Source organism: Rhinolophus sinicus, chromosome 17 (genome assembly GCF_057876585.1).
Source record: "Rhinolophus sinicus isolate RSI-liver-muscle chromosome 17, RSI-T2T, whole genome shotgun sequence".
NCBI lineage: Eukaryota > Metazoa > Chordata > Mammalia > Chiroptera > Rhinolophidae > Rhinolophus > Rhinolophus sinicus.
Window position 1 is genome coordinate 132,110,974 of NC_142517.1, and position 19,027 is coordinate 132,130,000.

The window sequence follows — 19,027 nt, forward strand, 5'->3', positions numbered from 1 at the left end:
CTCTTGTTTTTCAATTGTTATATTCATCAAATTGAACTATTTGATAGACAGCTTTTTGTGTTATGATTAATAATAATGCCATTAATAATTACTTAAGCACTTATTTTCCTGTGAGTATATATATTTTCCAATTAAATTTATTTTTATCAAAGTATGATATGCTTCGTAGCACAAGTGAAATAATACAGAGGGACTGGTGATAGGAGGCAACAGACTTCTAACCATCTCCTACTCCACTGAGTATCACACATCTCAAACACAACCACTTCTTAATAGTTGCTCTCTCTTTATTTTGACTGGGTCAGCCTTCATGTGATTCACAAATCATAACAATATACAAGGAGATATGTAACATATAACAAGAAGCCTGCACCCACCCCTGATCCCATCCGCCCCTTCCCTGCCTCCTGCCCTGCTACTGGAAACCTCTTTATTAGTTTCTTATCTACCCACTGTGTCTTTATGTTAATACAAGCCAGCCCAAGCATATTTTCTTATTCCCCCCTCTCTTTCTGATGGTTAGCTCCTAATGCTACGTGGTATATATTTTCACATATCATTTATATATCTCCTCATTTCTCAACTTAAAACGTCCACACCTTCATTCCTTGCATGAAAGCAAGGAACAATAGCCCATTTACTCTAGTTCTTCTCCCGACTCCTCATATTATTTGTTTTCTTTAGGTTGGTTACATTAGTATTTTTGATTAATCATCTAACAACTTTCTTATTTTATTTATGTGTAGATTGCCTCTCTGACACCCTGCTTTGGTGGATGAGGACATTCAAGCCTCTGCTTTCTTTCATTCTTCCTCCATCTCCCATCCTTTGCCCACTGCATCTTCACATTATGATATCACATGCATTCTGTTCCACAGCCAAATTCAGTCTCCCATGTTTTGCCTATGTATTGTATATGAAGTTTTAAAACTAAGAAGATGTTTTGATTTTTGTAACTATGTAAATTCATGAGGTCTGATGTCAGTCTGATTGTTCCACCTTCTTAGATGACCTATTTTCCTTCTTCTCCCTAACCATTATCATCTCTTCTCTTACTTTTTCTTACTGTTTGAAATTTGGGCAATCTCTGTGTTTTCATGTTGGTCATTTTGTTTGCAATTGGTGGACTTTTGATGTAAATCATTGCCCTCTCATAAGCTCTTTGTTATTTTAATCCATTATTTTGTTGTTAATTTTATCTTCTACATTTTTTGTTTTTTCCTAGTGGAAAGTATCTTCATTGTCTGTTCAAACATATTATTATTATTATTTTTTTTTTTCAAACATATTATACTGGTGCTTTTTCTATCATTATTTTCTCAAGTGCTCTGTGCCCATGTAGCTTCGGTCCATTACTTATTATTTTAGCACCTCAGTTTTATCATCTGAAAATGAAAATTATAATGCCTTTCACTATCATCATTAGGAACAAATAAAATAATATAGGCAAAGCACTTACCTCAGCCCTGACTATCTAATGCAAAGCTCACACTATCAGGCTTTATACATAACGAATCTCCGTGCTTTATAAGAAACTTATGGGCAACAGAATTTAAAGTGCCAATATATGTTATAGGGTGCTTTCCTATTTTCTTGGCATATCACTGTTTTAGAGATAATGAGCATAACTTTTAGCCCTCTGAAATTATAAAAAAAAACAAGCAAAAAAAAAAAAAAACAACAACAACAAAACGTGTTTTCCATATTCTAAGACTTTAGTTCTTCCAAGTGGTTATGAATCCATAGACTATATTACTTTCCTCACAAGGATGAGCATTAAATGAATTATCAACAAAATGGCAGAATTAAAATGTGTCTCTTGTTAATGCTAGTTAGTATATATGCTGTTTGCAGTCTGTCATATCTTGCTTACTCCAGCTCATCAATCTACAGGTTCTGATTATTTAAATAGTTGAAATTTCTGTTAATTATAAAAAAATGTATAATATATTTAAATGGTTGATTTTTGTTTCCCAATATATCCATATATTACCTTTATGTTCCTCTTCATTTTGAAGGATAGCACTGATTGGATATATTATCCTGAATAAAACTCTTTTCAAAAAAATATATCATATATATGAATTCTGAAAAAGCCAAATGTTATTTGAATTGATGCTGATGGGGAGATGCTTTCTTGGCATTTGTCTTTCTTTAGTTTCAGGGATTGTTCGTTTCCTATTATAGGAACAAATATTTTGGTGTCTGGGTGAAGAGAGCTGAAGTCTCCTGCCCTGCCTCCGGCTGGGGGCCCGTGGGCAAATAGCCTCACCTCCCTGGGTCTGTCTTCCTTTGTCTATAAAAGGAACGGCAGGGCTGCAGTGTTTTCTGTTCTGAAATCCTGTGGTTCTATGTTAAAGCCCTTACTTCATCCAGCAGGCATTGATATGGTATCTTTACATTGGCAGATGTCCAGATTCTACACAGCCGGAAACAGTACGCCCTTGTCTCCTCCCGTGCAAAAAAGACTGTATTGTGACCCCTTTCAGTGAGTGGACGCCTTGCCCAAGGCTGTGCCAACCAGGTAGGTAGATATTGTTTCCTTAGTGCTTTCTTCCTTAATCACCTGACTGTTTTTCCCACTGCTAAATAAGTGAGAGATTGTGGAATGTGAGGACACTTCCTTTTTATTTGCATGTCACCCTGGTTTGTAAAATTTGTCAATGAAGTTCTGGATTTCCAAATCCATCGGAACTTAGCAAGGAACACATTTGCAGTTATTATGTGCCATGATAGCACTGCTGCGCGTTGCAGGAGTACTGAGCTTCTATTGCCTGTGTTGTGGCATTTTGTACAACCATTCATGTGTGGTTCCTTATAAAACGTCATCACCCTCACAGTTTCTTTGTTGTTCTTTTGTGCTTGGAGGCTGATGCCAGGCATCATCATTAGAATATGGAGCATCAAGCACCAAGCTTGTGTCACTAACCCTGAGGAAGAACAAGGGCGCATAATTTAAAAAGTATTGGCAATGTACAGAAATTGGCAATATAAGATTTTTATTTCTTTACTTTTAATGGTTATCATTTATAGGCCTGGGTGTATTTGGAGGGCTGTGATCTGGCATACTTAATACTTAATACCTAAGTCCTGATGAACAAATAGGATACCTTTGATAAAATGAACCTCTTTCTTAGAACAGGTCTTTTCCCCTACTCTTATGGCAGTGCCCCAATGAGCGAGTTCATGTGGTGATACAAGTACTCCTAGCCCCTAAGCTCAGTTTCAGTCTAAGACCTGGAGTTACTTCCTCTCCCCTTGTCTCACACCCTGGCCTTGGTCCTGTGGATCTTATCATTGTCGCGGGAAGAAAAGGCACATCCAAGGAAAGGAGGGATGGAAAGAATGTTCACCTTAGCACCAAGAGTAAATTGGGTTTCATCCACACAGCCCTGGCCTTCTCTTGATAGCCATGTCCTCTCAAGCAGGGCATGGCTCTCACTGTTGCTGCCTCGCCTCTTGGAAGTGGAGAAAACGGAAGTAGGCAGCTCTGCGAAGAGAGAACCCATTGCAGAGATTGAGGGCATTAACATCTTTCTTTGAGACATCCTAGCCCTATCGGGCTAGGATCCCTCGAATGTACTTGGGCTCACACATCTTCATGGGACATGGCCAACACTGGCAAAGATCTGACTGCCATTTCAGACCACCTCTCAGTGACTGGCAAAGGGGCAGTGACAGCTGTTGAAGATTCTCATCATCAGTGTCTTATATTGCAATAGTGGGGCACCTGTATAACTGTGTCATTTCATCTTCTTAATGATTTTTTGTCACAGCATTAATATAGTAGCATCCAGTGAGCTTTACTAATGAATACAATCACAAATACATATATTGACTATGAAAGAGCTTAGAAAATATAGGAGAATACTTGTCTGATCTTTCAAGGGGTGGAAATAACAATCTCTTCCAGAAACTCTCCAAAACTTACTTTTCTGAATGAAGAGCTGAAGTAACTGAACTGAATGAACAGGGTTTATTCAGAGTAGTCAGGGGAATGTCATTTCCAGATAGAGTGGGACAGAAAAGCTATGAGCTCTATTTTGAACTATTTGAAAGCAGTCTCTAGGAGGCTGACTTTTGGAGTTTTAATAGTAACATACCTGAAAAGCATTCAAGCTCTTAAAGATAAAAAGTAGAAAAATTTACGAAGATAAAATAATCTGTGATGATGGAATTTTATTGAGTTTCAGCTATTTCTTTTAGTTTCCTCCTCATGAGAGATTAGCATAATTCCTTTGTTAAATAATTATAAAAAAAGAAAAGACTGAATTAAAAAGAATACCCTATTGGCAGTCAGATATTAGTGGTACAGCTTTCAAGGCCCCCTGACACTTAGGAGGCATATCAGTCTTGCTAAACCAGTGTGCCCTTGTGGCCAGAGCTGGGTTATTGCTGTTGGGTGTATTCAACATTCAAGAAAATTCTCTCTGCTTCCTGAGAGTCTCTCCTAGCACTGGCTAAAATGGAGGCATCATAGGGTGTGTGAAATAATTGCTCTTCTAGCAATTTGAAATTTTACTCCAATTTCCAGAAATTCAATTAGCTATTTAAATGTTGGCATTGAAATGAAAATAGTTCTAAGCCTCTGTGGTCTCTTTTTGCCTCCAATTTTTCAAGCTTAGATAATTCTTTTCACAGCCTGGCAGCCAAGGGACCTGGAGGAGCAAATATTCAATTTTCAGATTTCTTCCAGCTTTCCACTTCAGTTCTATTTACCCTCATGTTTAGTTTATACCTTGGCACCAACATATTATTAAATAATGATGGATTAATTGGGGCGGGCTATGAGAGGGAGGAGATTATTAGAGGAAATGTTACCTCTAAACCTATGGTTCTCAATCTTCATTGCCTCTGAATCATCTGGAAGCATTATTAAAATAAAGATTATCAACTCGATGGCTAGAAATTCTGATTCAGTAACTATGGGATGTTTCTTAAAAATCTGAGTTGTCAGAATCTGCTGCTAATTGGTGATGCATTCCCCCTGTTATGATAAAACAGGACCATAGATATACGAGTATGAACAAACACTGTTTGAACTCTGGATACATGTGTGTTTTCAGCTTCTTGAATGCATCATGTTCTTCCCAGCTCAAATACTGTAGAGTGTGTTGGCTGAGACCATAGATGCTGGAGCCGGATGGCTGGAATTGAGTTCCAGGGTTTGCGCTGTGACAGTGGACACATTACTTAATCTCTCTGTGCCTCAATTTCCTCATTTGTAAAACAGGGTTAATAATCACATGTATATGTAAAGAAAGCACTTATAGCAATGCCTTGCATGGATTAGGTACTAGTCAAATGTTTCTCTAGTCGTTCCAAGCCTGTGCACCTACTGTGTGAAGCTGGCACTGTGTTTAGCTGCCCTTCCTGCCTGGGCCCTCAATTTGTGCTTCTGCAGGGACTTGTTGTAGCAGCCTTTCCTCAGGAACACTGCTTTCATCTCCCAAGTTACATTAGACCCTCCCCTACCCACCTGATTAACTAGAGCATCCCACAGCATCTGGCATGGACCCTTTATGACACTCTCATACTTATCGTCCCTTGTTAGCATTGCCCTTGATGGATTGTGAATCTATGAATGTGGGGACCATGCCTGTTGTCTTCACCACTGGATCCTCTGAACCCAGCATAGTATGGGGCATAGTTGTCACTCTGTAAATATTTTTTGAATGAACAGATGCCTTGTAAAGAGAAAGAAAGGTGTGGCTTTGGTTCTCTGTCCTTGATAGTGTCCTTCAAAAGATACTTTGGAAAATAGTGTACTTAAGCAGTGCTTCTCAAACTAAAATGCTTATTACGTCCCTGGGGTGTCTTATTAAAATACAGGTTTGGTTCTAAGTCAGTAGACCTGGACAGGGCCTGGAATTGTACCTTTTGACCAGCTCCTAGGTGACACTTGTATGTTGGTTAGAAACCTCTAGGTGAGGGTCGGGTCCATTAGACATGTTTGAGCAAAGCAATGACATGGTCAACATTATAAAGTGAGAATCATGGGCTGAGGCCAGACCAGCAGGTGGGGACAGAGTGAGGTGTGGGGTGGAGAGGAGTGGTTTTACCTAAACTGAGAGATCAGGAACGGCTGGGCCTGAGCACGTGGCCACCTCAACTAACGAGGATGGAAGAACTCTTTTTTAATGCAGATTCTTTTTAAAAAAATATGGTTAGTTTCAGGTGTATAAAACAACATAATAACTAGACATTTACATACCTCACTGTGATAACCCCAACAAGTCTATCACCCATCTGAAACCGTGCATAGCTATTACAATACCATTGACTGTATTCCCTATTCTGTACTTTACATCCCATAATGGTATCTCTCTATATAGCTATCTTTATATCTATCTATCTATCTATCTATCTATCTATCTATCTATCTATCTATCTATCTATCTGTTTGATAAAAAGGAATTGAAGCCTGGTACTCTCAAACTTGTGACACGGGCTCTGCATATTCCAGACCTATCACACATTGCTTTTATGTGTGTGCTTTTATGTGTGCCACCTCACTGACTGGTAGGACAGTTTGATAATGAAGGAACAGCTGTTCCATTAGTCCAGCTCTATAAATGAGGCACCAGGATCTTCACGGGAAGCAGTCATCTGGTCTAGTAAGAGCAAGGACCAGGTCAATATACCAGTTTAAATTAAACTTTCTACGTTGCCTTGCTGGGTAAGTTGTAGGGAAAAAAAAAAAAAAGCTAGACAAATTCAAACTCTTATCACTAACAGGTTTGGCTTCATATCATTGCTTCTTCTTATCAAATTAATAATAGCTATAATATGTTCATGTGCATTATCCTATTTAATTCTTACCTCAATCCTATATGGAAAGAACTATTAGAACCCCATCTTATGTATGAGGAAATAGAGGCTTAGCTATAGGGCCTAAGATTGCAAAACTAATAAATGGTGAAACCACTTGGAGTCCAAGGCTCTTGACCACTCATTCAGCAATAAATGTCTGCAAAAAAAATTACTGTGTTCCAGGCACTGTACTAGGTACTGTGTGTATATGCATAGAGTGTTGACTGAAACACACACCCTTGCATTGTGGAGAGTACAGTCTAGGGGAGGAAGACAGAGGCACCAAACACATAATTACCTAAAAAAAATATGCAGTTACAAAATGTGGTGCGTGTCATGCAGAAATTCAGGGTGCTATGAGGGAAGTCAGTAAGGAAAATCAGAAATTCCCTCTGTTGATAATATATTTCTCTCCATCTCTATGGTTTGCCCATTTTAGCAAATCAACTCCCCTCCTCCTCTACAGGATTTGTCCTGACCCTCCTGCTGGAGAAAAACCACTCCTCACTCTTGAGTCCCATAACCTTCTATGAATGCGTTGCATTTTAGCTATTGATAAGTATGTTTCGTGTCCCTCTGAAAGAATGTGAAATTGTTGAAGTTTGGAGTCTTTTCAGTTCTCATTCCCAAAATTCCTTGGTAATAAACTTAATACAGAATAGAATTCAGTAAATTCATGTCAAATAAATGGATGCCAGTTAAAACCTACATACTTAAACAAACCTAACAAAAGGCAAAAAGGAACATTGATCTGCCTTTACAACTAAATTTCTTTCATAAATGATTTATGTGGCTTATTGCAGGAACACACACGATGATGCTAGCATTAAAATATGTGGGACTTACAATCAGATTGGTCTCTGGTTTCCTGGAAAATGTGGGTAAAAGGAAAACCCATTCCATCCCTTTTATTTATCTATTTACTCATTCTTTTTTAATGAAATTTTATGAGTATCTCAGGGGAAACAAAAGTTATTTAATTGCTAATTCCTAAAAGGCATTTCCAACTGGAACTTCACATTTCAATAGAGGTTACCAACCTGAGGCATATATCTATAGGAAATGCAAAAAGGGTTTCATAGTTTGTTTGTTTTAATAAAACCCAAAGGTATAATGTTGAAATGCACAATTATGGTCACATACAGTCTTTCAGTAGCCTACATTGGCTCACGGGTAAAATTTAGAATAATTTGAACAGGTTTCTGCAAGTGTGGTCCATGGACTTCTAGCTCAGAATTGCCTGAGATATTCGCTAAAACCCTAAGAGATTCTGATTTTGAATTTTGGACTGAGGCCTCAAAATCTGCATTTTTAAACAAATTGCCTAAGAAATTCTAAGACACATTAAAGTTTGAGAACCACTGAAATATAGAGACATTTAATTGAACCTTGAGTCAATGGATTCTTTAAGAACATGTAACCTGCATCTACCAGATTGTTCTAATTGAGTCTCTTTTGGTTTTCAAAGATCAAAGTCCTTTCAGCTACATTAGGTAAAAAGGGACTCATTGAAACGTTAAAACAGAAAACCGTACAGACGTTCCAAATATAAGAAAAAGAAACTCACATGGGCATTATGGGAACTAGAAATGCAAACAGGAACCCAGGCTCCTCTCTTCAGTTCTTAGAGCCAGTGCGATTCCTCCTCCCACCCTCCTTTGCGTCTCTGTGCACACCTGTTGTCCTGCTCCATTGTAAGGAGCTTCCGCTGAATCCCTGCACTCTCATAATTAGCAGATATAGAGCCCCAGAACTGCTGTCCCAATCCCTACCCTACGCATTTTTTCAAGTCAAACACCCAACACTGTCAAAAACTTCCCTTCGAGCTCTTTACTCAACTTACCAAGTAAGAGAGTCTGATGGCCCAGTTGGTGCCAGGTCCTGCAATCACCACGGCCTGCCCATCAGCACCTTAAGGTCAGGACCCATCTGGAAGGGGAAGGGGAGTGTGCAGAAAGGCAGCTGGAACTGAGTGTGGGAACTCGTCCCTTAGACTGGGAGAATGGTCGTTCACCACTGAGACTGACCTTTCCAGGACACCTGAGCTCAGCTCTGTGGCAGAGAATCAGACCATGACTCATTCTTTCTTCTCTTACATTTCCACCAATTCCTCTGAGCGCTGACCTATAGGCAGAGAAGTGCCCAAACCTACCTGCTTATTTTCAGTGCAAAACGAAAGACCGTTTAGAGCTTCAGCTTGGGAAGAGAGCTGTTGTAAATAAGTGAGAAATATAGAAAGGAAAATGAAGCTCTAGGGAATATAAATGCAGTCGAATAACACCTTCCTATAGAACAGACACTGGGAGGAGAAAGGACTCACCTTAAGTGTGATCTGGCGTTTTACTTCAACCAAACCAAATATGCAGTCTGTGTGTACTTGAATTCTTATTCAAATGCCTAGGCTATCATTCCTATAAATACTCTACCAAAAACAGTGTTGTCTTGGTTGTGTTCTAAAATAAACTAACATATCAAACAAAATCAATAAAAAGCAAACAAAATAAACAAATGTGGATTTAAGGCATGCAGTGTTGTCCTTTACCCCAGAAAGCCACTGTTATGTCTTCTTAGTTTGCATCTGTAGTAGATTCTTTAAAGCGCTATTAATCTCCTTTATCCAACAGTCAAGCTACATTACCATAAATAAATCCTGTGGCTCATATGGATATTTATAATGATTTATTCTTAGCCTTAGTAGCAAAAATCTGTGTTTCTTTGGAAGTAAATCCTCTTTCAAAATGTTTTTACTTCTGGGTGGTTTCTTTCTCATATCTCTAGAATTCTCTGCAGACAATACAATGCAACACAATCAGATCCTTATTTGCCTATGGAGGTAATGAGTTGTCTTTCAGGAACCAAGGTACCCATTCTAATTAGGGGTTTATTTTTAGACTTTCAGTGTATTTCCTATAACAAAATAGAATAATTTAGCTTTGATTTATCAGGGTGTTACTTTAAGTTTATTAAACAATTTTCTACAATTAAAAAGAATACCTTGTTTTTAACTTCCTTGATTTTGGTTGCATTTTAATGTGATTCTAAATTAGATGTGATTTCAGGAGGTTTTGACTTACTGGATTAGTTATTATGATGGTAGATTTAGAAACTATTTAATTTGTATTGAATAGTTTATTTAATACAAAGCCAAGAATTAGAGGTAGAGTTAATTGTTGGGATCTTTATATGTCAATTTATAAGAACATCAAATAATTCATGTATGGTGAAAAAAAATCAAGAAGATAGTAAATTCATACTTAAACTGAAGTAGATTGCTCAGGTCTAAACCTAGACAAGCAACTTTTAGGTTTCTTAATAGAAAAATTATCACTGGATATTCTGCGAATCTCTTGAAGTTTCTTCAAAATTAAGTTACTACATGGAGATAAATCAGAATACCTACTGAATGACAGATTTTCAGTGATACAGAATAAAACATCCCAAATTAAGTATGCTAGAGTCTCTGTCATTTGCAATCTTTCCTAGTTATATTTCGTTTTCTCTGCTACCTAAAATATGCTTGCCATCACTTCATTTAGAGGCCTTGCAGATGATAACCAAAGTAGGAATGAAGATGGCATGAATGCAATGACAAGTTCTGTTGGAATTATGTTCATTTCTAACTTGAGCCAGCAACATTCTCTCCCATTGCTGAATGGCAACAACATTTTTTGAACTGAGATTTGATTATATTTAGTTTAGCACTTAACTGTATTCTGTCTTGAAATTTTCTCTAGTTTGTTCCTGTGTAGTAGAAAGAACCTGACCTTTGGAATCTAACATACTTACGATGGACTCCTGGTGTGGCCACTTCTTAGTTGTGTGCTGTGCAACTTAGTTAGCCTCTCTGAGAGTGTATATACTCATCTTTAACATAGATATAACATGTAGCATTCATGAGACAACTTACTTCCTAGGCTTTTCTTATCCTGCATGAAGAGGCTAGCTCAGCAATAGGAACTCAATATGTGATAAGTTCTTCCTTGTCTGTTTCATATTTTGTCTCCCCTGAGTACATTGTAGGATCCATGAGTACTCAGGCTCAAGCCATAAAAGTTATTTTAATAAACAAAAGAAGCACTTAGAAGTAAGGATGTGTGCGTGTGTGTGTGTGTGTGTGTGTGTGTGTGTGTATGTGTAGGCAGAGAAGGAGGGAAGGATGGAGAAAAGGAGGGACGGATTTTCATCTAGCAGAACAGTGGTAGGAGTTTCTTAACTATATATTGTATTACATTGCATAGAATATGAAATGACTTACATGTAACCAACAAGCTCATACATGGTCTAGGACATTAAGGAAGTCTTTGTCCACCTACCTTTGCCCCAACCCAAATTCAGAAATAATTGAAAGTTAGTCAAAGCAGAGAGAGATAAAAATATCAGCTGATTCTCAACCCCAGAATTAGACATTCTTAGCCACCTGGTCACAGCCCATGTTGGATACCTAAAAGCTTTCATGAGTATGGCTGAGAAAAGGTTAGATGTACGTCCTCTGAGCAGATGTATCCTCTGAGCAGAAAGAGAAGGAGCAAGGAAGAGGAGCTACATGTTCATTTCCATCTCCCAAAGTCATGATTTAGATGCCACTATTCTTTCCAAAGGAGATACAAGCGAGGGAGGTGGAGAGAGTCCAGGGACAATGAGAATCACCTTTCACATGAAGGTACCATCAGCAGGGTTCCACTCTCACAGTCTGCTGCCTTGCAAATTTGTGAACTCACATCCTACCTTCCACTTCTTCCTTTACTTTCCACTAACTGTGTTGGCCTCCTTTCTGACCAAGCTTGTCCTATCTTGTTCAGACTTCCCCCTTAAATACTCTTCTCCCTAAAATGTACTTCTCCCAGCTTTTGGCTTAGGGGCCTTTTGGTCAACACTTTGTTTTCAGTTCAAGTGTCATGACTCAGTCTTTCTCTAACAACCTTGTTAGGAATCCCCCATTCTCCCCACTCTCTTTCTCGCTAATTACCCCATGTTATTTTCCTCATAGCACTTACCGTTCTCTGAGTAAGCTCTGTATGCTGTTCACTGCTTAAACCATTTAATAGTGGCCGCCACAAAGTAAGTGCCTACCTGTTTGTTGAATGAATGGTAATGGATGAACATATCATTAGTTCAGTACATCCCTTATTTAGGGCTTATTAAAACAACACCAAGTTTTGTATTGACTGCTAATCATATTGAGATGAATACGACAAGGTTACTTCAATCATAGGACATTTTCAAAGAAGAGTCAAGTGTGTAGACATACATTTTTTAAATTTTAAATTTGTTTTTTGTTTTTTGTTTTTCGTGTTTGTTTGTTTTGTTTTTGTTTTTGTTTTTGTTTTTGCTATAACACGAATGAGCACAGGGTATTGTACAGCCACAGAGGAGGGATCTGGATCTAGCTAAGTTGTCAGAGTTGGTGAGGTTTGGTCCATCAGGAGTTTCCAGGTAAACATGAGGTAGAAGTATCTTACAGGTAGTATAAGGTATATGTGTGCAGAGGTTTCACAGTATGAGAGTACATTTTAATTAAATGAACTACAGGCAGCTTGTGACTCTTGGGATGCATAATGCATATGGGGGAGTGACAAGAAATAGTGTTCGAGAAATATGCAGCAGCCAGCGCATGAAGAGACTTATGCTATTCTCAGAAGTTTGGACATTATCTGGAATTCTGATAGACAATTTAAATTTTAAGCATGAGTGTGATAAAATCAGATAGATTATATTAGACAAGATAGTACTGGAAATAATGAGGTTAGACAGCATTAGAAATCAGTGGGAAAATTATGATGCCATTCAATTATCTGGGCAAGTAATGAGGAGAATCTGTTTGCTTGAATAAAAAAAATGTGAATTGTAGATAAGCATATACATTATTATAACTCAACATTGTTTAATAGCATGTCTTCATGACCTGGTGTATACTCAGTTCTTCACTCAGCGCATGGAGTTCTTGTAACTGGATGATTATGTAATCCCTCTCTCCTGCTCCAGGGACTTAAGTACTAAGAGAGAAACAAAACTAGTAAACAACTGTCAGAACTCCAGGACTGAGCAAATCCTTCCTTCTCACCTCTCTGAATGTGTGATTCCAAGGAGAAAAAAATGAATCCAAAGACCAAGAGGATCTTACTCATTTCCCACATGACTATCTGTTCTTATCAGGACCAGCAATATAAGTTGCAGAGCCCAGTGCAAAAGGAAAATATGGGGTGCCTTAATAAAAAAATTATTAAGAATTTCAAGATGGCTGCAGCAGACTATTAAAACCAAGAGTTCCATTGAACCTGGGGCCCTGTATGCCCACATGGAGCATATGCCCATGACGATGGCCGTGGTTCTTATTGGCTTTTTCTAGGGACCAGGATCCTCACTTTCTTTCAATTTTGATTCCTGGAAACAGTTGCCATATCCATTGACTAACACATTAACCCTGAGTACCGGATTGCAATTGTTCGCGCACTGGGCTGAGAACATTCAAGGAGCAGAGGGATTCGGAACAGGGTGAGGTAGGGTGATTGGCTGCAGAGTAAGAACACATATTCCAGACCTAGACTGCTTGAGTTCCAAGCCCTCTCTACCACTACTGGCACCAACCTTGGACAAGGTACAAAACCTTTCTATGCCTCCATTCTCTGGCCTGCAAAGCGGGAGTGACAAGAGTTAACTGTGTTTTAGGAGTTAACTGTTAGGATTAAGTGCGTTGATTCTTGTAAAGCACTTGGCCAATGAATGAAACATCATAAGTGCTTGGATCATTTTTCTTATTGTTTTGAAGATGACATTCTGAAGTAAACCTTGCTTGGTTCCATGTAGTAAAAAAACTATTACCATTCAGGATGAGATTTGTCATTAGATGAGCAAAAACACTTAAATTTAATGTAATTGAATTTATCAATAGTTTATTTTATTTGTATTTATTTTTTGTTAAATTTATTGGAGTGACATTGGTCAATAACGTTATATAGGTTTCAGTATGTAATTTCATAATACATCATCTATATATTGCATTGTATGATCACCACTCAAAGTCAAATGTCCCTCCGTCACCATATATTTGACCCCCTTTACCTCTTCTACCTCCCCACCGACCCCCTTACCCTCTAGTAACCACTAAACTGTTATCTGTGTCTATGAGTTTTTGTTTGTTTGTCTTGTTTTTTTGTTGCTTTCAGGTTTATATCTCACACGTGAGTGAAGCCATATGGTTCTCCACTTTTTCTGTCTAACTTGCTTCGCTTAGCAAGATAATCTCAAAATCAATCCACGTTGTCGCAAACAGCAGTAATTCATCTTTTCTTACGGCCTAGTAATATTCCATTGTGTATATGTACCACATGTTCTTTATGCAATCATCTACCAAACGGCACTTTGGTTGTTTCCATGTCTTGGCCATTGTGAATAATGCTGCAATGAACACAGGGGCACCTATATCTTTACGGATAAATGTTTTCAGATTTTTTGGGTAGTTATCCAGGAGAGGGATTGCTGGGTCACATGGTAATTCTATTCTTAATTTTTTAAGGAACCTCCATTCTGTTTTCCATAGTGGCTATACCAACTTACATTTCTACCAACAGTGTATGAGGGTTCCTTTTCCCCACAGCCTCTCCAACACTTGTTATTACTTATCTTGTTGATAATAGCCATTCTAACAGGTGTGATGTGGTATCTCATTTTGGTTTTGATTGGCATTTCCCTAATAGCTAGTGAGGTTGAGCATTTTTTTTTTTTTTAATGTGTCTGTTGGCCATTTGTATGTCTTCTTGGGAGAAATATCTGTTCAAGTCCTCTGCCCATTTTTAAATTGGATTGTTTATTTTGTTGTTGTTGTTGTTGTTGCTGTTGTTGAGTTGTATGAGTTCGTTATATATTTTGGATATTGGCCCCTTATCGGAGGTGGTGTTTTCAAATATTTTTTCCTATTTTGTTGGTTGCCTCTTTGTTTTGTTGATAGTTTTTTTGTAGTTGTTGTTTGTTTGTTTGTTTTTCTGTGCAGAAGCTTTTTAGTTTGATGTAGTCCCATTCCTTTTTCTTTTTTTTTTTTTTACTTCTCTTACCTTTGAGGTCAAATTCATTAAATCTTCTCTGAAGTCAAGGTCTGTAAGTTTCATACCTATGCTTTCTTCTGTGCAATTTATTGTTTCAGGGATCCGTGTTGAATTAATTTATTATATGGTGACAGATAGCAGTCTAGCGTCCTTTTTTTTTTTTTTTTTTTTTTTTTTTTTTTTTTTGTACAGGGCTTTCCAATCTTTCGAGCACCATTTATTGAAGAGGCTTTCTTTTCTCCACTGCATGTTTTTGGCTCCTTTGTTAAAAATTATCTGCCCATATAGATGTGGATTTTTTTTTTGTCTTTTCAATTCTATTCCATTGCTCTGTGTCTATTTTTCTGCAATAGTATGCTGTTTTGATTATTGTCATTTTGTAGTATAATTTGAAGTCAGGGAGTGTGTGCTTCCAGCCTTGTTCTTTTTTCTCAGGATTGCTTTGGCCTATTTGAGGTCTTTTGTGATTCCATTCAAATGTGATTATTTTTTGTTCTATTTCTTTAAAAAATACCATCAGAATTTTTATAGGGATTACATTAAATCTGTATATTGCTTTGGGTTAATATAGTCATTTGACTATGTTGATTCTTTAACTCCATAAAAATGGAATATCTTTCCATTTCTTTGTGTCTTCTTCAATTTCTTATACTATCTTATAGTTTTAGTGTATACATCCCTCACATGTTTTGTTAAGGTTATTCTTAGGTATTTTATTATTTTTGTTGCAATTGTGAAAGGAATATTTATTTTCCACTTCTTTTTCTGAAATTTCATTGTTAGCATACAGAAATGCAATTAATTTTTGTACATTGATTTTGTATCCTGCAACTTTACTGCATTTGTTAATTATTTCTAATAGTTTTTTGGTGGACTCTTTAAGGTTTTCTAAAGTATCTCATCATCTGCAAAAAGTGACAATTTGTCTTTTTTATCCCTGATTTGCATGCCTTTTGTTTCTTTCTCTTGTCTGATTACTATGGCTAGGACTTCCAGCACTATGTTGAATAACAGTGGTGAAAGAGGGCATTCCTGTCTTGTTCCTGATCTTAGAGGAAAAGCTTTCAGTTTTTTACCATTAAGTATGATATTAGCTAAGGGTTTGTCATATATGGCCTGTATTCTGTTGAGTTACTTTCCTACTATACCCATTTTATTAAGTGTTTTTATCATAAAACAGACATTGTATCTTGTCAAATGCTTTTTCTGAATCTATTGATATTATCATAAGATTTTTATCCTCTATTTTGCTTATGTGCCATATCACATTGACTGATTTGCATATATTGAACCATCCTTGTGTCCCTGGAATGAACCTGACTTGATTGTGAATATAATGTTTTTAATGTATTGTTGTATTCGATTTCCTAGTATTTTGTTTAGGATTTTTGCATTTGAATTCATCAGAGATATTGACTTGTACTTTTTTTGTGTTGTCCTTACCATGTTTTGGTGACAGTTGGCATCATAAAACGAGTTAGGAAGTATTGCTTCTTCTTAACTTTTTCGGAAGGGTTTGAGGAGGACAATATTAAATAAATTATCTTTGCATATTTGGTAGAATTCACTAGTGACGTCATCTGGTCCTGGACTTTTGGTTTTGGTGAGGTTTTGGATGATTGTTTCAATTTCCTTACTATCGATCCATCTATTTAGATTTTCCAGTTCTTGATGATTCAGTCTAGGAAGGTTGTATATTTCTAAGAACGTGTCTATTGCTTCTAGGTTATTGAATTTGGTGGCATATAGTCTTCATAGCATTCTTGTATGATCCTTTATATTTCTCTGGTATCTGTCATAACTTTTCCTTCATTTCTTATTTTGTTTATTTGTGTTTTTCCTCTTTTTACTTTAGTGAGTCTAACCAAGTGGTTGTCAATTTTGTTAATCTTTTCTAAGAACAAGGTTTTGTTGCATTATTTTTTTTCTGTTGTCTTTTTGTTCTCTAATTCATTTAATTCTGCTGTAATTTTTATTATTTCCTTCCTTATGCAGATTGTGGGTTTCATTTGTTCTTTTTTTTTTCTAGTTCTTTAAGATGTTAGGTTTATTTGGGATTTTTCTTGTTTCTTGAGATAGATCTGTAATGGTATACATTTTCCTCTTAATACTCTTTTCACATCAGCCCAATAATTTTGATATGATGTATTTCATTCTCATTTGTTTCTATGTATCTCTTGATCTCTCCTTTTATTTTTTCTTTGATCCAATCATTCTTTAGTAGCATGTTGTCTAATCTCCATGTGTTTGTGGTTTTTCCCACTTTCTTTTTGCAGTTGTTCTCCAATTTCAAAGCATTGTGGTTGGAAAATACGCTTGGTATGATTTAAGTCTTATTCAATTTGCTGAGGCTAGTTTTGTATCCCAACATATAGTCTATCTTAGAGAATATTCCATGTGCACTAGAAATGAGTGTATATCCTGTTGTTCTAGGATGAAAGGCTCTGTAAATGTCAATTATGTCCATTTGGTCTATTGTGTCATTTAAAGCTGATATTTCCTTATTGATGTTCTGTTTGGATGTTCTTTCCATGAATGCCAATGAGATATTTAGGTCTCCTACAATAATTGTGTTTTTGTCGTTTTCTCTCTTTAGTGCCGTTAGTAGTTGCTTTATATATTTTGGTGCTCTCTGATTGGGAGCATATATGTTGATAAGTATTATGTCTTCTTGTTGTATTGTCTGTCACCTTTATCATTATAAAATGTCCATCTTTGTCTCTTGTTACCTTTTTTTATCATGAAGTCTGTTTCATCAGCTATAAGTATGACTACACCCACTTCTCTCTGGATACCATTTGCTTGGAGTATCATTTTCCACCCTTTCACTTTGAGTCTGTATCCTTGCAGCATATGGTTGGGTTTTGTTTTATGATCCAATCTGCTACTGTGTGACTTTTTATTGGTGAATTCTGTCCATTTACATTTAGGGTGGATAATGATATATGATTTTCTTTAGCCATATTGTCTTTTGTTTTCTGGTAGCTCGATGAACATGAATAATTTGCATCAATAACAACAGAAAATGGGAGGAATTGAAGGTCTGAATTTGCAAAGAGGAATGGAAATAAGATGCATGCTGAAGAAAATGGACTATTGTACATGTGAAGATTTCTTTTACATAAATTTAATGGTAAACACTCCAAAAAAATCCAAACTGGGGCATATAACATAAAAAGAGGGAAACAGATTAAAAAAAAAATCTTAGAATACCACTAAACTACAATGCCAGACAGAACCACAAAGGCAAATAAACTATCATTTAGTTTTTGATTTTCATTTTTGCCTTTTCAGATATTTTTTCCTATTTCAAAGACATACAAATATTACCGTTTCTTCAGAAAATTTTACATATGTCTTTAATAATTAATTTTTATGTGTTATATCAGAATCCAATTCTTTTTCCATGTGGAAACATTGACCTCCTTTTCTGTCTTTTCTCTGCACCCTAATGTATCCAGTGATCCAGGCATTCTTGTCGCCCTTGTTCTTTCTGGAATTTGACTCTGGGCCTTTGCACAAAGTATTCACTCTGCCTAGATTTCTCTTCCCCTAGATATTATATGTTAGATTGATACAAAGGTAATTGTTTCAGATTGTAAATTTTAAATCATCATAACTAGGCTCAAACACATTTTTTATTAATCAAAATAGGAACCTTTACAATCAACACATTTTGCCAACAAGAAATAAGTTTATTCCTATAGTGTAAAAATCTGTGCTTTGGGATTCGACAAACTCTTGGAAAAAAGTTTCTACATCCTGCTGATTGTGGAAGCGTTTTCCCTGCAAAAAGTTGTCAAGATGCTTGAAAAAGTGGTAGCCGGTTGGCAAGAAGTTAGGTGAAGTTAGGCAGATGAGGCAAAACTTCGTAGACCAATTCGTTCAACTTTTGAAGCACTAGTTGTGTGACGTGCAATAGGGCATTGTCGTGGAGAAGAATTGGGTCTTTTCTGTTGACCAATGCTAGCTGCATGTGTTGCAGTTTTTGGTGCATCTCATTGATTTGCTGAGCATACTTCTCAAATGTAATGGTTTTGCTGGGATTCAGAAAGCTGTAGTGGATCAGACTGGCAGCAGACCACCAAACAATGACCATGACCAAGTTTGGCTTTGGGAAGTGCTTTGGAGCTTCTTCTCAGTCCAACCACTGAGCTGGTCATCGCCAGTTGTCA

General features: G+C 37.0%; 1 protein-coding gene across 3 annotated transcripts in view; it reads left to right on the forward strand.

Moving 5' to 3' along the window:
* THSD7B (thrombospondin type 1 domain containing 7B) overlaps positions 1–19,027 on the forward strand; it is an 800,685-nt gene that overhangs the window by 422,135 nt on the left and 359,523 nt on the right. For all 3 annotated transcript variants that reach the window (XM_074335740.2, XM_019752567.3, XM_088793974.1), the window contains exon 10: positions 2,409–2,524. In XM_074335740.2, coding sequence (XP_074191841.2) covers positions 2,409–2,524 — 116 coding nt within the window. The remainder of the gene's footprint in view (positions 1–2,408; positions 2,525–19,027) is intronic.